The 18,199-nt window shown below is 35.7% G+C and overlaps 2 protein-coding genes across 5 annotated transcripts in view; both read left to right on the top strand.

Annotated features, from left to right (window-relative positions):
* LOC110017924 (ELMO domain-containing protein A) overlaps window positions 1-9,479 on the top strand; it is a 28,999-nt gene extending 19,520 nt beyond the window's left edge. For 2 of the 4 annotated variants that reach the window (XM_020715086.1, XM_020715085.1), the window contains 8 exons: window positions 5,376-5,488; window positions 6,600-6,668; window positions 7,334-7,449; window positions 8,012-8,066; window positions 8,197-8,317; window positions 8,860-8,907; window positions 9,011-9,105; window positions 9,181-9,479. In XM_020715086.1, the coding sequence (XP_020570745.1) occupies window positions 5,384-5,488; window positions 6,600-6,668; window positions 7,334-7,449; window positions 8,012-8,066; window positions 8,197-8,317; window positions 8,860-8,907; window positions 9,011-9,105; window positions 9,181-9,282 (711 nt within the window). In that variant the 5' untranslated portion in view covers window positions 5,376-5,383 and the 3' untranslated portion in view covers window positions 9,283-9,479. The remainder of the gene's footprint in view (window positions 1-5,375; window positions 5,489-6,599; window positions 6,669-7,333; window positions 7,450-8,011; window positions 8,067-8,196; window positions 8,318-8,859; window positions 8,908-9,010; window positions 9,106-9,180) is intronic. The other 2 variants (XM_020715088.1, XM_020715087.1) reach the window with 2 other exon arrangements.
* Window positions 9,480-15,737: 6,258 nt separating this feature from the next.
* On the top strand, window positions 15,738-17,341 carry LOC110039608 (NAC transcription factor 25-like). The gene is made up of 2 exons (XM_020744736.1): window positions 15,738-16,214; window positions 16,285-17,341. Exons 1-2 carry the CDS (start codon window positions 16,028-16,030, stop codon window positions 17,115-17,117), a joined length of 1,020 nt encoding a protein of 339 aa, XP_020600395.1. The 5' UTR covers window positions 15,738-16,027; the 3' UTR covers window positions 17,118-17,341.
* Window positions 17,342-18,199: the final 858 nt, after the last annotated feature.

Here is an 18,199-nt window from a genome sequence, read left to right as displayed (position 1 = left end):
AGATGGACTAGTGTCCTCAAGCAGGATTTGATCATTCGCTCGTAGTGGTGAGCCAACAATTCCTTATACTTGGAAGTTTGCCTGAGCTTCTTAAGGAACTCCGCCACCATCTTCCTCTCTTCCAGTTGCCTCTTGAGGTCCAAAAACTCATCCCAAACTTCTTGATCACCACACCATGAGCCTCTACCTCCTTCGTCAACTTCTCGACTGTAGCAATTTCCTTGTTCATGGCTTCTTTCAGTTGTAAACACGTCTAGATGGTGATCCCTCCAAGTTTTTTATGCTCATTGAATTGCTTCCCCTATAGTGCCAATTGCTCCTTTAATTGTGCTAGCTCTCTCTTTAGGATAGTATTCGGGAGATATTTATTTGTCAACTCGGTGAGGAACTTAGCCCTGTCCTCTCCAAATTTCGCCACTTTTTTCCTGGAGGGCAGCTAGTTGGCACTCGTCCTCCACAGACTTGGTGATGCAAGGTTTTCTAAGGAGTTGAACTGGCTGGATCAGCTGAACCGATTTAGCTAAGAGGGGAGCAGGGCCGACCGGTCCATGGTGATGGGATGGCTATGGTTGTCACCCCCTCGTAGTTATCTACTGTATAAATGTATTTGCTTTGTATTAGGGTTCAACTTTTGTTGTTAGATTTCCTGTCGTCAGCATTTTCTCCTTTGCTAGGGATGCATCCAAGGATAGGTGGTGTTCTGGTTGTATCATGCTCCAAGTTGATGATTATCTCCCCATAATCCTTCACTCCATCCCTTCCTTGCTCGTTGCCATCCCACCTGCACCCTCCTTTTTCCCTGTATCAGGGTTGAACTTTTGTTATCAGATTTCCTGCTTGTTGTATTCCCATTGCTCTTTCGCATTTTGATGGCCAATTTTGTATGAAGTGGGGATTTGTTGGAAGAAATTATGGTTACAAAGATAAGATTATTGAGAAAAAAAAAAGAGGGAGCATAGAAGATAAATCAGAAGGAACACAGAAACGATGTAAGCATGCAAAAATTTGAACCATTATTTTTTTTCTTATAATACCCTAAGGGTAAGAACAGAAAAATAATGGGAAATGAAAATGCTTGGCAGTTAAGGTGCTCAAGTGTAAAGTATCTGCACGGAATAAAACAAACGCACAAAAAGTAATCGCATCCAAATTGTAATGCACATCTTCGTTAAAATATCATCTCAGCATTCAAAAATAAAAATAACAAGAAATCAAATAGCACATTGGCGAGTAGATAAACAATCAAAGCTAAAGTTAGCTTCCCTCATACAAGAGGCCAATTCCATTATTTTTTACGTCATTTAAATCAACTTGTTGGATTAAAGGAGCTTCTTTAAGACAAGTTGCCCACCGACAAGAAACTGCCCAGATTGTTAAGACAGGAGATGATGTTGAAGAAGGAAGCCTCGACTTTATCTCTTCAGGCTCTGTGGCTTTCACTCGAGTTTGTCGATGCCTCTACCAACCTATACTCCATGTCTTAGATGTGCTCCTTAGCATCTTGCAAGCTCTCTTCTAAGTCTATGTCATAGTCTTGTAACTCAAATACCTTAGCTTCTATGCGGATTACATGTTCTGTAGCCGCCACCAATTCTCCTTCAAACATTGCGAGTTCATCCTTGGTCTTTCCTAGTTGTTCATGGGTCAGAATGAACTCCTCTTTCAGGCCATTCCCATGGTCGAGAGGATCGACATCTCGACCAACCAGAAGGGTGACTGCGAGCTCTATCTCCAATTTTCGAACTCTAATAGGGACTAGCGGCTCGCCCTCCGCTGATGATTTTGTTTGGGTTGAGCATTCATTCGGTTTAGATGGATCGATTTTCAAATTGGTCAAACCAATTGCAATCGAAATCCATAGTCCAAAAAAGCAAACCAACCAAAATTTTGATAAAACCTAATTGACTAAACCAAAATTTAATTCAGTTTAAATGGTTCAGTTATGAACATGAAATTTAATTATTTATTGGAGGATGACTATGAACAAACATTACGAATTACATATCTTATATTAATAATATCAATTTAATTTCATGAATTATCTATTTATTTCAATCAAATATTACATATAATATATTTTTTTTATTTTTTTGTTTCAATTTGTTTGACATGAAATCAAAATATAATAAGAAATTTTAATTAAATTTTGTTAAATAAATTAAAATTTTGTTAAATAAAAATTAGACCAAATAGAAATTTGGAAACTTCAAAAACAAAAAACTGAAATACATTTTGAAACTGAACCGAGTCAACCAAACTTATTCGGTTCGGTTCGGTTTTTCAATTTTGACCTAATAATGCACACCCCTAGATCTATTTTGTATAATGAGCTCTGCCCCACCGACCTCTCTGTCACCAACATCAGCACGTTGGAGAGTAGGATCCACTATAAATTTGAGTTCTTGTGAACATCGGGTGACCACGATCAGGTATAAAAATTATTGGACCAAGCATTCCCATACAAGTGATCTTACCTTCTGGAGTTCGCCAGCGGACAAATTAACTTTGATTTTCACTCTCAGAGCCTATTCCATCAAAGCCCTCTGCCTCTCCACCAATGAGATCCTTAGGAGGCATCATTGGATTAGACCACTAGTCAACATAGAACTCTGTAAGAAAGTATACAAAATTGAGATATATCATTAGTCATAACAAAACATGGCAAGAAGGAAAATGCAAATTCTCATCTCCTCAGCTAAGCTGTGAGCATCAAAAACTGAAATATATTATTAGTCATGGCAAAACATATAAGGAAGAAAAATAAAGATGTCACTTGAGTTAAGCTCTGTAAGCAACAGCAAGTTTGATCCCTTCCAATCTATAATGTTGGCTCATTCTTTGGGCCGTTCATAAGATAGAGAGTTTGAACCTCTTCAGTATTCTTTGGGTGAACGAGTATCTACTTCCCAGGTGTGGGGTGTAGCATCTGTAATGCTGGATCATTCTCTAGAGCAGCTTCGTTCAAATCAGTCTCTGGTGCATGGACAAGAGTCGGGGAACCCCCGACAAAGTTGCTCGAAGGCACTTTTGCTTCAACGGGCTTCAAACTCTTAACATCCTTGTCTCCCTTCTGTGGATCTTGATGTCTCTTAGAATGACTTTCCATCTTTCATTTAAATGTCTAGTTTATCTTTGGAGATCTTATCCATCGAAACAAGGCCGGAGAAATGAAGAGCCTCAACAGAAAGTAAGGAATGTAAAGACGTGGAAATTATCTCCTACTTCAATAATACTCACACGGAGGAGTTAACATAGAACTTTTTTTTGATAACCACTGCAATTACTCCCACCATTACTAACCTCCTTTAAATTTCTTTTATAACAACATAACGTCGCATCAACAAACAACATGAATGCTTATGTGGATCCCATCTAAAGATGCTATAATTGTTATTCTCTGACAAAAGGGAAAGTCAAAATCGCCGTATCCTCAATAATAGAGAAGCCTTGAACTCTCTCCCCTTACATTGCACTTTCTCATCTCATTGGAGAATAAAAATAATGGTGATTGCAATAAATCATATTTTCATTCTCATCCAATGGCATATGTCCTCTCTAGAGGTAACTTTGCAAGAAGAGATCCGCCAACACTCTTCACGGATCATAACAACGAAATAAACTACTTCCATCATCCAAAAAAGTGATGGCCCCTACATAAGAGTCAGTTTGCGTCTACTCAGAAGTCATCGCAACTACTCATTGTAGGTTTAGGTAAAGTGCTCTCAGAGGAAGGAAAGTGCAGGCTCGGTAGTCAGCCCTTGTGAATATTCCTTAAAGATGTAGTCAACAAAGATTTGTGATGGTGGGAAACACAATTCTAGTGGAATATAATTTGGTCTCTTATCAATCTTTGGACGAGCGGAGCACTTGTTATGATCTCAACAATCACATAATAAAGCATAGAAATGACAAATCTCTCATCATTCTCTCATACTTCTCACAATATCATGTTGAAAAACTAGGAGAATCATGGAACTAAATGTACATCATAAGTGGCTTTCCAAAGCTATCATAAATGGGCCTCTAGGTTTATTAGATTGGGCCTTTTTTGTAATGTAAATATTATCATAGTTGACAGATCGTACTCGCCAATCAGTCTACTTGGGACTGGTCGGCAATCAACCGTCCGTCCCACCCCAAGCATCTATGGACCGGACGACGCGGCAGGGATGGTCGGTTTGGCGTGGAGCAAAGCAGAAGGGTCCAAGTAACAAGTGGGGTCTACGAGGGCTTTACTCACGTATGCAAGGAAGAGGAATTAAAGGAGTTTGGGGGTAATGTTTGAAGTGTTGTGATAGGAATATATTAAGGCTAATAACCTAGGGTTTATTTTTTCTTTATGCATGATTTTGTTTGGCTGGAGTTTTCTTTTCTTTCTGTAGTGTTTCTAGCGATGTCTAGGATTTGTCGAGAGTCGATCTACCTCTCGAATAGTAGATCATTATTGTATCTTGCCTATTTTTCTTTGATTTTCTCAAGAGCAATCCTTGAGTTTTTCTACCAATCTATTACAATTTCGTCGCAATTTGTTCGTTGTTTTTGGTTCCGGATCCTATCATAGTAATATTTGAATTCTATATTTTTCTCACGAAAGCACACTACACATCATATTAGTTTTATTTATAAGAAATTCTAATCTTGCATCAATAAGTTTAAGTATTCATAACTAATATGCATTAATATGTTTAGTTAAAATGATAGTTTTCAAATGATGTATTAAATTTAATAAATATTAAAATGATGCAAAAAAAATCTTTTTGTCACAATTTTTGTATTTAAACTCATTGCCAATGCATGTGTGACAACAAAACATTGAGGTAAAGTTTACTATTTAATGCACTGTTACCAAAAGGAATTTTTCCTAAGATTTTTAAGAAACATAAGTAGCACTCAAAAAGATTTTTTAAAATATTGTGATATTATATCAGAAGTATTGTGAAAGTGTTATTTAAAAATTACAATAGAGAAATATGGCTAAAAGTTAATTTATAGTCATATTTTAAAATAAATACGATTGTTTCTTTAAAGTTTAATTGCTTGAAGTTTTAACAAATATCCATTATTATTTTGTAATTGGCAAGCGCATAAGCATTGAAATTATAATTTGTTTATTCAAGTATTTTTACTTTAGCATTTCAGTTATTTTTTTCATTGAATATATATACATGCTTGCATATCTTAACTTTTTTAAACGTTTTGTAAGATTATTTACATAAATTTAATTGTTGATAAATTAGTAAAAGAGATAGAAAGAGGGATTTTCCATGGTTTTAGGTGGTTTTGAAATTAACATTTTCTAATAATTTTGTATAAATAAGATTTTATTTTGATATTATTTTGCTACGGTAACTTAAACCCTGGTTTTACCACTGCAGCTAGTGATATGGTTAAACCACGCACATGGTTTGGAGGATTGTTCTATCGTAATGGCAACAAACGTTTTGATAATTATGACAAGATAACTGAGTATATGCTCACCCCGCTCCAGGTAATCTCAGAGCTACAACTCACTGCTCTTTTTCCCAAAACATCAATACAAGAAATACAGACATATTAAATTGGCTTTTTATCATTAACTCTTAAGTTCCTTTCTTTTCTTCCCATCTATCTAAGTGCTCATGCGATGTCACTTCCAGCTATTATAACCGAGACATTTACCATGTTATCGTCTTATGCTTCATAAATTTTGCAAAAATAATTTATTGTAAACTTTTAAGAATTTTTCATGCGAGTATAATGCATTTCTTCAGGATAATTTTAGCTATTTTCTTCTTTTAATTTCTTTTTCTATATGTTTTTCCACAATGACATGGTAATTTTCTCAAGCAAGAATATGCTTAAAACACTACCCTAAATTGGTAGTGAGAGGACGAAACTTGTTCTGTAAGAAGCTGGGAAAATAACATTCCAGGATACTGCAGCTTTGTTGATCTGAAAAAGATAATTTAGATGCACTTTTGAAGTGTTTTTCTTAGCTTTATATAAATGATATTGCATAAAATCTTAGGAAGTTCCTTAAAATCATGTTGGATGGCATAAATAACAATGCTAAGATAGATTATGGTAGAGGAAAAGACTATATTAAAGTGACTTGAGGGATAGAACTTGATAAGGTAATTTATCGAAATAGATTTAGTCTATGTGGATATTTACAAAAGAGTGTTATAGATGCATCAATAATTTTGGTGCATAGATTTAATGTGCTTGGGTTAGAAAGAAAAGGTTGGATCAAAGATATACGAGTAAAACTAATGCAAGTAAAAAATACAAAAATAGAATTAGCATTTCATATATCAGTAGATAGGAATGAATGAAAGATGATTAGTCACTCCAACCCAAATAATTATAGATGATTAGGATTGATGCGGAGTATATGTCTTTATTAACAAAATGGATTTGAATGGACTCTTTTTTCTGTCCTTTTTCCATCAACATACCATCCTGAATTAATTTTTCTATAAACTTGATTAGATGGAATGTCATTGAAAATATAATTTTCTTGTGATGAACTTTTTTTCTCTTATGGCTTTTAACCAAGGTTAGGATTGTGAAATCTTATTTTTTTTTTAACTAATGGTCTTACTTTTACCTTCTTGCAGGAACGAAGACTGCAAAGGCTTAAGCAACGGCTGAATGTCCCTTTTGAGGAAACTCGGCCCGATCATCAAGTATATTTCATTTACATATTTTACCTTTCGACTGTTGTATCAATTCTTCTGTGAAAACCCAGTTAGTAGCATGTTTTTACTGCATAACTTGCAGTTGTAGGAAAATCTTAAAAATTTTTATTTCATTTCTTAATGGGGCAAGGTAAAATGATAGTTTAATTATATTATTAGTCATTTACATTACAATGCTGTAGCTGTTACAGCCAACAATACGCCCAGATGTAACAATTTTTACTAATATAGAGATTAGCAATAATTCTATTATTCTGTACCAGCTATTTCTTTAGCATTGCTGGCCTCTCTTATCGCTTCTTCTCGTACGCCCTACAATTTTCTCTTCCGCCGATTGCTTCTTCAACTAGAACTGATATTTTAATATCATCCATATAAATTCAAACACTTTGAAGCATTCTGCAAATATCAAATCCATTGTCTCCAGCTGAAATCAGGTAGCAAATAAAATAAAATTAAAAGCTTTTATTAGCGGGGTTGCATTCCTAAAAGGCTACAAAAGCTAGGACATTCTTTTGCCCTAAAGAACTGTCTAGGGGAGTTTGGGTACAATCTAATTTGTTTACTTTGTTTTGAAATTTAAAGCTTCATTGTATCCTACATCATAATTTTCTTTCTTTTTTTTTGTTTTGGTTTTTCTTTTTTCTTTGAAGGATGCCCTCAAAGCCTTGTGGGATGCTTCTTTTCCAGAGATAAATCTTACGGGTCTTGTCTCTGAACAATGGAAAGATATGGGGTGGCAGGGTGCCAACCCATCAACCGACTTCAGGTAAAAATAGACTTTGGTTCCTTTAAATTATTTGATATGTTAGATTGTGATGAAAATATAAGGTATGGTTACTTTTGTCTTTTGTTTTCTATTTTTGTTTTTGCTTTTATTTTTTAAAAAAATTATTTAGTACATTTTTTTGTATGTTTTTTTTTTTAATTTTTAAAAATAGAACAGCTTATTTTTAAAAATACTCTAAAAATCTAAAAAAATTGTTTTGAGTATTTTTAAAAATAACCAAACATCTTATACTATACTAAATATGTTTTGTTTTAAATCAAAACAGAAAAAATAAACAAAAAAACAAAAATAAAATGTGATCTCAAATGGCCGCTAAACTTTTGGGTAGTAATAGTTTTGCCAAAGAATTTTCCTTTTTCTCATAAAGTTCCATTTTCCTCTCTCCACCCAAAATTTAAGAGCATGCCAATCACAATGTTTACCTTTTCTGCAAATTACTCAACTTGGTGTTATTACTTTTTCATTCCACTATTATCCGTTATGTATGTGTATTCTATGATTCTAAATTAATGATCACCTTTTTTCTTTACTTAAAATTTAGGGGCTGTGGATTTATTTCCCTTGAGAACCTATTATTTTTTGCAAGAACCTATCCGGTAAGAGCTAATTTTGATACTATGTAGACATTTTCTGTACTTCCATACAGTATTTATTTTGCTCAAATACTCACATCATTCTGACAACAATACTGTATATATCTAACTTCATAATAAAACTGCATTGAAGGCTTCTTTTCAAAGGATTTTATTCAAACAAGAAGGCATACGAGCTGCATGGGAGTACCCATTTGCTGTTGCCGGCATCAATATAACTTTTATGCTGATCCAAATGTTAGATCTTTATTCAGGTCAGTGGAGATGAATACCATATCTTTCCGACATGCAAGTGTATATTCTGGTTAAACATTAATGAACAAATGAAGCAGAAAATGATGCGCCAAGATCATTAGAAATATTGAAATATGAGGAAAACTGCAATTGCACCTTTCTATTTTTAACCCAAATTTGACCTCTTCAGGAAATTGACAATATAAAAATTTTATATAAAGTTTGGCTCTTATATAATTGTTAATTTTGGAGAGGAGTTTTCTTGAACATGATAAAAAACATTTTATGATGGATAAACTAAACAAGTGTCCTTCAACTATTTTAACATATCGGCACTCTTTTATTTGATTCTGTTATTCTGATAGAAGACGGTAGACGATAAGAACAATTCAAGCTTGTCAATGCCAACCTTTAATCTGAACTAGGCATTTTCATCTATTAGAAAGCTTCTCTGTTTTAAAAAAATCTGGACAAACCTGTGTAGGACTTAGTTCTTAGTTCTGAATCCAGGGCCTACATATTTGCTTCAATTTTTATTCATTCCAAATCTATCTTTTCACAGAAAAGCCGAGAAATCTTCGAGGAGTGAATTTTATAAGAATTCTCTCAGGTCAGAAAGAAATTTAAATTCTTACTGACTTATATTTATTTTCATATGTTGATTGACATCATCTGATCATTTTGTTTTAAGACTTCTTTTTCCTTATTTTCAGAAGATGAAACAGCCTTTGATGTATTATACTGTATAGCATTTCAGATGATGGATGCACAGTGGCTGGCTATGCGTGCTTCGTACCTACAGTTCAAGGTATCCGATTTCTCTCCTTTTGTCTCTTGATTGCTAATTTCGCGCAATAACTTTGATTTTTGTTGTTATGTTTAGGACGTGTTGCAGGCAACAAGGATTCAATTGGAAAGAGAACTTGGTTTGGAAGATGTCCATCGAATTCATGATTTACCAGCCTACAACCTTTTGTACAAATAGATTGATAAAAGCTCATTTGAAAGATTAAAAGAAGAATGTCCTAAAGTTTATCTATTCATAAAATGCTTAGTTTTATGTTAACATATTACAATTCATTCATATGATCTAGTTACACATTTTGTTTATTCAATTTGATAAAGGAAAGAAATTGTAAGAATAGCGTGCCATATTACAATGCGATGTTTTTTTGTCATAAAACATATATATTTCATAAAAAATGGTTTTTTTTTTTTAAACATGTTTTGAAACATGAGTTTTATATGTCGGCCATCAAACTAATCTGATATGAAATAATACTGATATGAAATAATAAAACATGGCTCTCAAGTATGTTTTATATTTTATTAAAAGAATATGAAGATTTGAAATTACGATTTATATTTTTGGATGATATATTTTTTGGTCCTACAAAGTGAAGATTGAAGAATAAAAGAGGGAGAAAATAACTGAAAATTGAATTTATTTCTACAGCATGTTTCTTACATTCTCCAGGTGTTATCCATGTATGAGTATAGATGTGATAGAATTGGTTTGGTCTTTTGTGAATGGGAGAAATTTTGGGTGATGGTATCTCAATTCAAATTTAATGGAAATGAAACTTTCTATTTGAATCTATTTTAAAATAGTTATATCACATGGCTAATCAATTATGTTTGATAATATAGTCATCTTAAAATAAACTTAGCAGTTATAAATAATTACCTGCATTAAATTAAAATTAAAATATTCTGATTAGAAAACCTTCTATGTTTGTCAGTTTCAATTTAGATCATAAAAATTGCTAATAACTTGATTTCTCATTCAAGTATTTTTTGGTGTGTTGTTAGGAATGGGAACAAGAATGTGCGCCTTGTTGGGTGTCAACTTCTCATCAAATTGAATATAGTTAGGAAAAAAAAATTATACAATACATTACTCTCTTGAATTGTACTTGTAACTAACTGTATAACAAACCAGTCTATAAATAAGTTGACATACTGGTATACTGTGTAAGTTGAATTCATATTTCAGGTTTCATATCTATTGCATCTCCCTCTCTCTCTCTCACACACACACACACACCACTCTCTCTCTAGTTATATTGTACTAGTATGTTCACATTGTATCAAAGCAGGTTTTAGATAGTTTTCTCCAAATTCTCTCTTCAAATTTTTTTCAAAGCTACTAAAGTTTTTGATTTGAATCTATCTCTTAAATTTGCAAATTTATTTTCCCAAACCAATAACATGAATTTCTAGTTCTCAGCAACACAATCAATTTCACATTCATTCAAGTTCTTGCTTAATAACATCAAATATTTTACACCAAATCAACTAGCACAACTTTTTCTTTTATTTAGGTTTGACAAATATTTCAAGCAAATGGTTTTGATTCTTTTTTAAATGAAAAAACTATCTTTCCTCCTCAAATCATTTAAGATATCAGTGCTCAAACTAGTCTCAAAAATAAATTTACTATCTAGAAATGGATAGATCATAACATATTTGCATGATTGTTCTCCATTATGTCACACAATACCCTACCATGTGTTCTACAACTTGAAACTACTACTCAAATTTGGGCCACTCTGCATAAATGGCTGCAATCTTTGAACAAATCCTTGTTAAATTCAAATAAAAAATTAATTACACCATTTATCCATGAAGAATAACATCATGACTCAATATTTTACTAAAACAAAATTTGTTCGTCGATAAGATTACTGCAACATGCTTAGTTGTAGATTTCGAAGACATTATTCTTTATATATTAACTGGTTTGCCTCTAACTTATAACTTCTTCAAAGTAGCCATTCACACCAAACTTACTCTGGTAAACTTCAATGATATATATTCTCTACTATGCAATGAATAGATTAGCATTATAGTCGACTTAGCCAAAAAACTATCAACAATTTAGTTGGCTCTTTTATTCAACAAAACAAATAATTCAAACTACAAAGACAATGATCAAATCTAATTTAAACCTTTTAAAAAGTTCAATTCACCATCCAATTAGTAGCAAAATAATGAAACAACATTCAAAAAGCCAATTCAATTTCATATAAGTGAAAATATTTGCATTTTTCATTTAAATGTTGGCATATGACAAATCTAAACTATAATCCATCAGCAAGTACTAATTCATGGAATACTCTTATGGTAGCTAAAACCAAACAATGAATGGATACTTGATATAGGAGCTTCCACACGCATTACTCCTCACAATACAAATGTTCACAACCATAATCATATGTAGGTAAGGAGCAAATAATAGTTGGAGATGGGAAATTTGTACTTATCTCTCATATGAGAAGAGATGTTATCCACTCCAGACTATAAACTTCATCTCTCTTGCTTACTCTATGCACAAAAATTATCATACAACCTTCTATTAGTTCATAAACTTACCACATATAATAATTTTATAATATTATTTGATTCAATTAGTTATTACATTCAGGACAAGAATACACTTCAAACAATTATTAAAGGGAGGAGAAATGATGACTTATACATAATCAAATAACCGAGCTCTTCACACTATTGTTGGATCATCCAATTAGCATAAAAGACTTTGATGCCCTCACAAAAAAAACCACCAAAATAATTTCCAAAACTAATAATCTTCTAGACATTTCTACAATTCCATAAAAATGTATTTCGTTTAAGGGCCATAAGTTGCCATTTATTAGAGCTACCACAACCACTATCAATTCTTTTCAACTTGTTAATTGAGATATATAGGAACCATCTCCAGTATTATCACATGAAAATTGCAAATATTATATAGTATTCATAGATGATTACACAAAGTATACTTAGTTATTTTCAATATTGTACAAAAGTAGATCTCTATCTCAGTTCATGAAATTTCATAAAATGATACAAACGATGTCTAGTACTAGCATTAAACAATTTCCATCATACCACCAACAATAAATAATCATACTCAACACATCAATTACCACATCATTGTCTGCTCAACCCAACTAATCAAACCATAATTATCCTATTTATTCAAATTTTAATAGCTTCACCCTCCACATTAGCAACACCCAATCTAACACAAAACATCACATGATAACCATATTATATGCAAAAATTAGGGAAATTTGGAAAATTATGAATCTAAGGCCCCATTTGGGGCGGATAGGGCGTGTGTTTGCATTTTGAAAATACAACTGAGAAATTTTTTTCATGTGTTCTCTCTGCTTATTCAAACAAGTTGTTTGGGATTTTTAGTTAGTACGGTCGCGGGTTTGACCCTCCGCCTACGTTCTTACCCTCATTTATTACACGCATGCCCTTCGTTCCTCGCTCGACCCCCATTCTGCCCTAGGTGACTCCTTGCTCGCTTATAACCCTTGAATTCTTCTATCTTGTGATTAGCAGTGCCTTTTACCTCGTACTCCTCCCTCCAACCTCAGGTTATTGTGCTCTGTAAGTAATTTTTGATATAATGCCTTTTTAGAAGCAATTTGTGGTGATTTTTTGATGGAATGGTATTTTGTATGCGGTTTTCTAATGGAATTGCTTTCTTTACGCGATTTTTTTTTTATTTTGGATGTAATTTGGAGAATGGTTGAAAGTGTGTGCTTGATTTGACAATAACAAGGTTTCAGATACTCATTTGCATAGGTGCTCATTCATAGATAGCAAGTTTTCAGGTGCCCTATCTGTCATTGCCCAGATGAAAAATATTGGATGAGATTTCATCAATTCCTTTCATTTTTGTGTGGTAATTTAAAAATTGGATGTAAAAGAGTGCTTGGTTTGTTCATAGCATTCCTTTGGGTGGCCTTTTTGCATTTGCATCTATTAAATACTACACTATTTTTCTTTTTATGCTTCAACTATAATTTAAAAAATGGATGAAAGAGGATGCTTCATTTGTAGATGAAAACATTTTTGGGTGGCTTGTATGTAATTGCATTGAATTAAAAATGAAGGGAGATGCTTCATTGAGATGTGGGTTATGGGTTGTGGTTGGGTGTCGTGTGTTTTGGTTGTGGGTGTGTGCGTGGTTGTGAGTGTATGTCTTGTGTGGGGCAGTGGTTGGGTACTGTGTGTTGTGGTTGTGGGTGTGTGTGATTTGAGTTGTGGTTGGGTGTTGTGTGTTGCGTGTTCCGTTTGTGGGTATGTGTGTGGTGGTTGTGAGTGTTCGTGTTTGTGTTGTGTTGGGTTGTGGTTGGGTGCTCTGTGTGATATGGCTATGGGTGTGTGTGTGTGGTTGTTTGTGATGTGGCTTGTGGATGGGTGTTGGGTGTTGTGTTTGTGGGTATGTGTATGGTGGTTGTGGGTGTGTATGTGATGTGGTATTTATTTTCCTCAAATGAAATATGGGAAGGGGTTGTGGTTGTGGTTCATTTAGGTGACTTGTATGTAATTTCTTCAAATGAAATATGGGAATGGTATAATTTCATCTCGTTTAGAGCATTTGCAATAATTTTTCATTTTTAACCTCTTGAGGGTCTTTTGGTGGTTGTGGGTGTAGGGTGGCAGATGTGCTGGGAGTGGGATGTTGGATGTGGTGGGGGTTGGGTGGTGGCTATGCTGGGAATTGGTGGTGGATGCTCTAGGGGTGGGGTGGTGGATATGCTGGGGATTAGGTGTTGGTTGTGTTGGGGGTTGGGTGGTGAATTTGCTGGGGGTTGGGTGATGGTTGTACTGGGGGTTGGGTTGTGGCTGTGCTGGGGATTTCTAAAGTCCAAGAAATTGCTGATGGTTCCGACCGACAATGAGTTGAATCACCTCAAGACCGATGATCTCAAGATGGTGAAGAACATAAGACATTTGAATGCATTTGAAACCTTGAGCAAGCACATTGATGACTCAAACAAGGCAAGGTGGTCATTGAGTTTTGATTGACCCTTGCAAGCCTCCAATGTTGTGAGTTTGAACTTCTTGGGAGGCTCAGCCCCCAAGATCTAAAGGGAGAAGAGGTTTTTCGACTTGCATGAGGCCTTAGTGCATCCAAACCATTGCGATCCAACACTGTGTTGATACTGCAAATCCCCAACCCTCTACTGTCTATGGTTCAGTTTTCTGTCATTGTGCGCCGACACTACCTCTCGAGGAGGATTCTGCCTTTGAGAAGCCCATTCACTTCTCTGAGCTGTGACATCTCTCAGAACCTCCAGGATTTGGCTGGACACCTGGTTTGATATCTGGGTCCTTTACTCCTACATCTCTCGCTGCACAAATTCCTTTATGAATTCTTTGGAACATTCAACATTGGCTATGCCCATTTTGTGGTTTTTCTCATGCCACTGTAGTTGCGCTTCTCTTCCTGTTAACAACATGACTCCAAGCTCATCATACCTTTTAGAATGTTGAACACAAATCTATCCTGATGGCACTCTCATACAATAGTGTATAAGAGGGGGAGGAAGGGGAAGAGAAGAAAGAGCACAATAACTAACAGTAGAATTACATAACATTTATTAATGAAATAAACCCTATATTTATAGAATTTGAAGTGGTTAAATTACACTCCGTAACCCTAGTAAAGTAGGGCTAGTAGGGGTATTTGGGGTAGTATATATTAATTAGGTTGGGAATTTCAGAAGGCGCTCGACTGGGTACGTCACTCGAGTGGCTATTATTTGTGAGCCGACATACTAGTTTAGACAAATTTTTTTTATCCGCCTAGTCTGTCAGGCGAGCTTTCTGGTAGGACCCATGCAGAGAGTTAAATCTGAGTACCCTTTGATTGGGTTGACGATAGCCACTTGCATTTATGATTGGACGCCGCCTAACCGAGCTGGATGTTGCCCGGTTGGTTTGTGCCAGGTGAATAAGTGCAGGATGGTGGGCTACTGCTGTTATGCCGTAGCTTGTCAAGTCACTATTTCCTTTGATTGTTGATTTTTTTTAGATTCGTGCTGACATATTTTTGATGTAAACAATTACATTGCTATGTGCAAGTTATATGGATGATTGAACACATATAAAGATAGTTGTTCATTTCTATAAAAGAAAATTGCTTCATGTTTCTCAAAAAATCTTTACTAGAAACCGTAAGAAAAAATTGCTCTAACAAAAATATTTGTTTGAATTATAGGCGAAAAATGAAAAGGTATCAAAAGTTTTGAACCGTAAAACTTTTTCTAGGGATTTTTTTCTCAAGGATGCTCCAATCGGTAACTCCTGTATGAATAATTGTGTTATAAAGATTCCTACTGTTGATGCATACTTACAGAAACACAACGAATTTCTCATATTTTTCCAAGAATTTTTTTTTTCCAAAAAAAAAAATACATTACATAACCCTTCACTTTCGATCAATACATGGTACCACAAAATTTTAGAGAATACCTGACCCCAATTTTAAGATTTCTTGTTATCTGAAATATGATCTTCATGCATCCCCACAAATAATATGAAAACCAACACCATCACAAAAAGGTTCATCAAACCCATCTGAAATCAATTCGTTAAGTCCCGGTTCGGCGCTGCAGCCAAGCAAGCCATTGAAGTCTAGTGTGTGTGCGGTCCCCAAAATCATCACGAGGCCAGCAAGTGGCAACACGTAGGCAAGAAACGGCCCAGCAGTGCCGCCGCACACGCGTCGAGCGATGACCCGCGAGTGTTCGTTGAAGAACCGGAATTCCCGGCCAAACGCTTTCGGCACTTCCCATCTCCCTCCCCCGCTCCCGCTACAGCCAGCGACATCCACCACACCATCAACCTCATCCTCATCCTTATCATCCCCCACTTCCCAATTAAATCCCCCTTCTCCTTCCTTCTCCTCCACCTAAGCCATGGAGAGCACCGACTCCTCATCAGCCTCACACCACCAGCCCCTGCTGCCTCCCGGTTTCCGTTTTCACCCCACCGACGAAGAGCTCGTCGTTCACTACCTCAAGAACAAAGCCTCCTCCGCTCCTCTCCCCATCACCATCATAGCCGACGTCGATCTCTACAAATTCGATCCATGGGAACTCCCCGGTACGCACATTCATGACTCTATATATGCTTCACATATCCATCAACTAATTTAGCTCAATTAATCCAACAGAGAAGGCTAATTTCGGAGAGCAGGAGTGGTATTTCTTCAGCCCGAGAGACCGAAAGTATCCGAACGGCGCGCGGCCGAATCGGGCCGCGACGTCCGGATACTGGAAGGCGACCGGCACCGATAAGCCTGTATTGAGTTGCGGAGGAACTCTGAAGGTTGGGGTTAAAAAGGCTCTTGTTTTCTACGGCGGGAAGCCGCCTAAAGGCATCAAGACTAATTGGATTATGCACGAGTACCGCCTCGCGGAATCCTCATCCGCTTCCTCTCGGCTTCCGGTAGGGACGGTTAATTACTCCTCTGTTGCCAAGAAGGCTTCGCTCAGGTTGGACGATTGGGTCCTGTGCCGAATCTACAAGAAGAACAGTACAAACCATAGGTTTTCGGATAGATGCATCCACGGCGTGATTGGATCTCCGGCCCATCATCATTCTCCTAACCTTCAGCTGCAGACACCGAGAACCAGCTCTTCTGCCGCTAACTACACCGCGCTGCTGGATGGAGCGGACGAGACCTTTTTCGAGGCTCTGCTTGCTTCCGAGGATTGCCAAACTCAGGCCTGCAGGGAAAAGCCGTTGATTTCCCATTCGGCAAAGCAGACAACTCATTTGCGGCAGGGTGTTGAGAACAACACGACTTCTTCCTCGGCGAAGAGGTTCCGAGCAAGCAGCAATAATGGCAGCGGCGGCGGCGGTGGCCCTGCGCCTTCTGTACTGAACCTTCTGAACCTGCAGATCCCACAGCACTTGCGTCAGGAAACGCAGCTGGGAGATGGCGGAGTAGCATCTCTTTTCAGGCAGCCTTTCACTCTATCTGATATTAATTGGAGCTCTTGATTCTGCGCTTGCAGGTAGCATGAGGGTGGGGGTTTAAATATATATTCTCTAGCTATGTGTTCAATGTCAGCTCTGTAATTCATTTTGTATGGTTGGATTGGAATTCATACCAAAAAAAAACCTTTCTGTTATCACCATGAGCTGCATACACATCTGTATCTACAGAAGTCTGGAGGTGCCCTATATCATCTTTGTACCAAGCTGATATAGTTATACATATTCATTATTATAATAATTTCATAAATAAAAAGTGATGTGTATATATATATATATATTGTCAGACTTTATGTAAATAAATGTTTTTATTTTCATTTTTTTAATTTTTAGCTGCCGTGTGACCATAGTTCTGAATTTGTAGCAGTCGAAGTGTGGTGCGCCACAGCCCACAAGTATGGCATCTATTTACCATCGATAGCATGTTGTGGTATATACATGTATATTTAGATATGAGATTGATAAGCTTATAAAGTATCTGTTTATTTATTCCTGTGATTTAAACATTTTTTAAGGCACTAAATTAATATGTAGAAGCACTCTTGACTACAGTTAGATCAAGCTAATTCCCATGCTTCGTCCTTGAATAATTTGATCCCTTCTCTGTGCTTTTACATGCATGACATATTTCTTAAATTGACGGAACAATATGAAAGAAAAAAAATTAATTATGTAGTTTTTTATTTTTATTTTTATTTATTTATTTTTATTAGAGATGAAATCATTGTTTATTAATTAGACATTTTCTCCCGCACCGATAACTTCATAGTTGTAACTTAAGAACAAATTATGTACCTTTAAACTCCACGTCAGTTGTGCATTACATATTTTATTGGTTTACCAAAATCGTCACATATTTAGAAATGATACATTCCAATCACATAGGAGGCTAAAGTCATTTAAAAATGTATTAAAATTGATATTTTGTCAAGGTAATATTTGATAATCATCCATCACACTCAACTTACTAGCATCACTCAATCATAGTCGCCCAAAACATTACTTGATTATGATCCGTTGCTCTAATCACAATCGCTAGGTCATAATTATCGCACTAATATCACTCAACCACAGTTTTTTCATTCACC

The sequence above is a fragment of the Phalaenopsis equestris genome, unplaced genomic scaffold (assembly GCF_001263595.1).
Source record: "Phalaenopsis equestris unplaced genomic scaffold, ASM126359v1 Scaffold000002, whole genome shotgun sequence".
NCBI classification, from domain to species: domain Eukaryota; kingdom Viridiplantae; phylum Streptophyta; class Magnoliopsida; order Asparagales; family Orchidaceae; genus Phalaenopsis; species Phalaenopsis equestris.
Note: the sequence above shows the minus strand (reverse complement) of the source record. Positions and strands in the feature narration are given on the sequence as shown.

Excerpts from the sequence above, each read along its gene's own strand:
- LOC110039608 (XM_020744736.1), top strand. The coding sequence starts at position 16,028 with ATGGAGAGCACCGACTCCTCATCAGCCTCACACCACCAGCCCCTGCTG. Across the intron at positions 16,215-16,284 it reads CGATCCATGGGAACTCCCCG|AGAAGGCTAATTTCGGAGAG; the intron begins GTACGCACATTC and ends TTAATCCAACAG.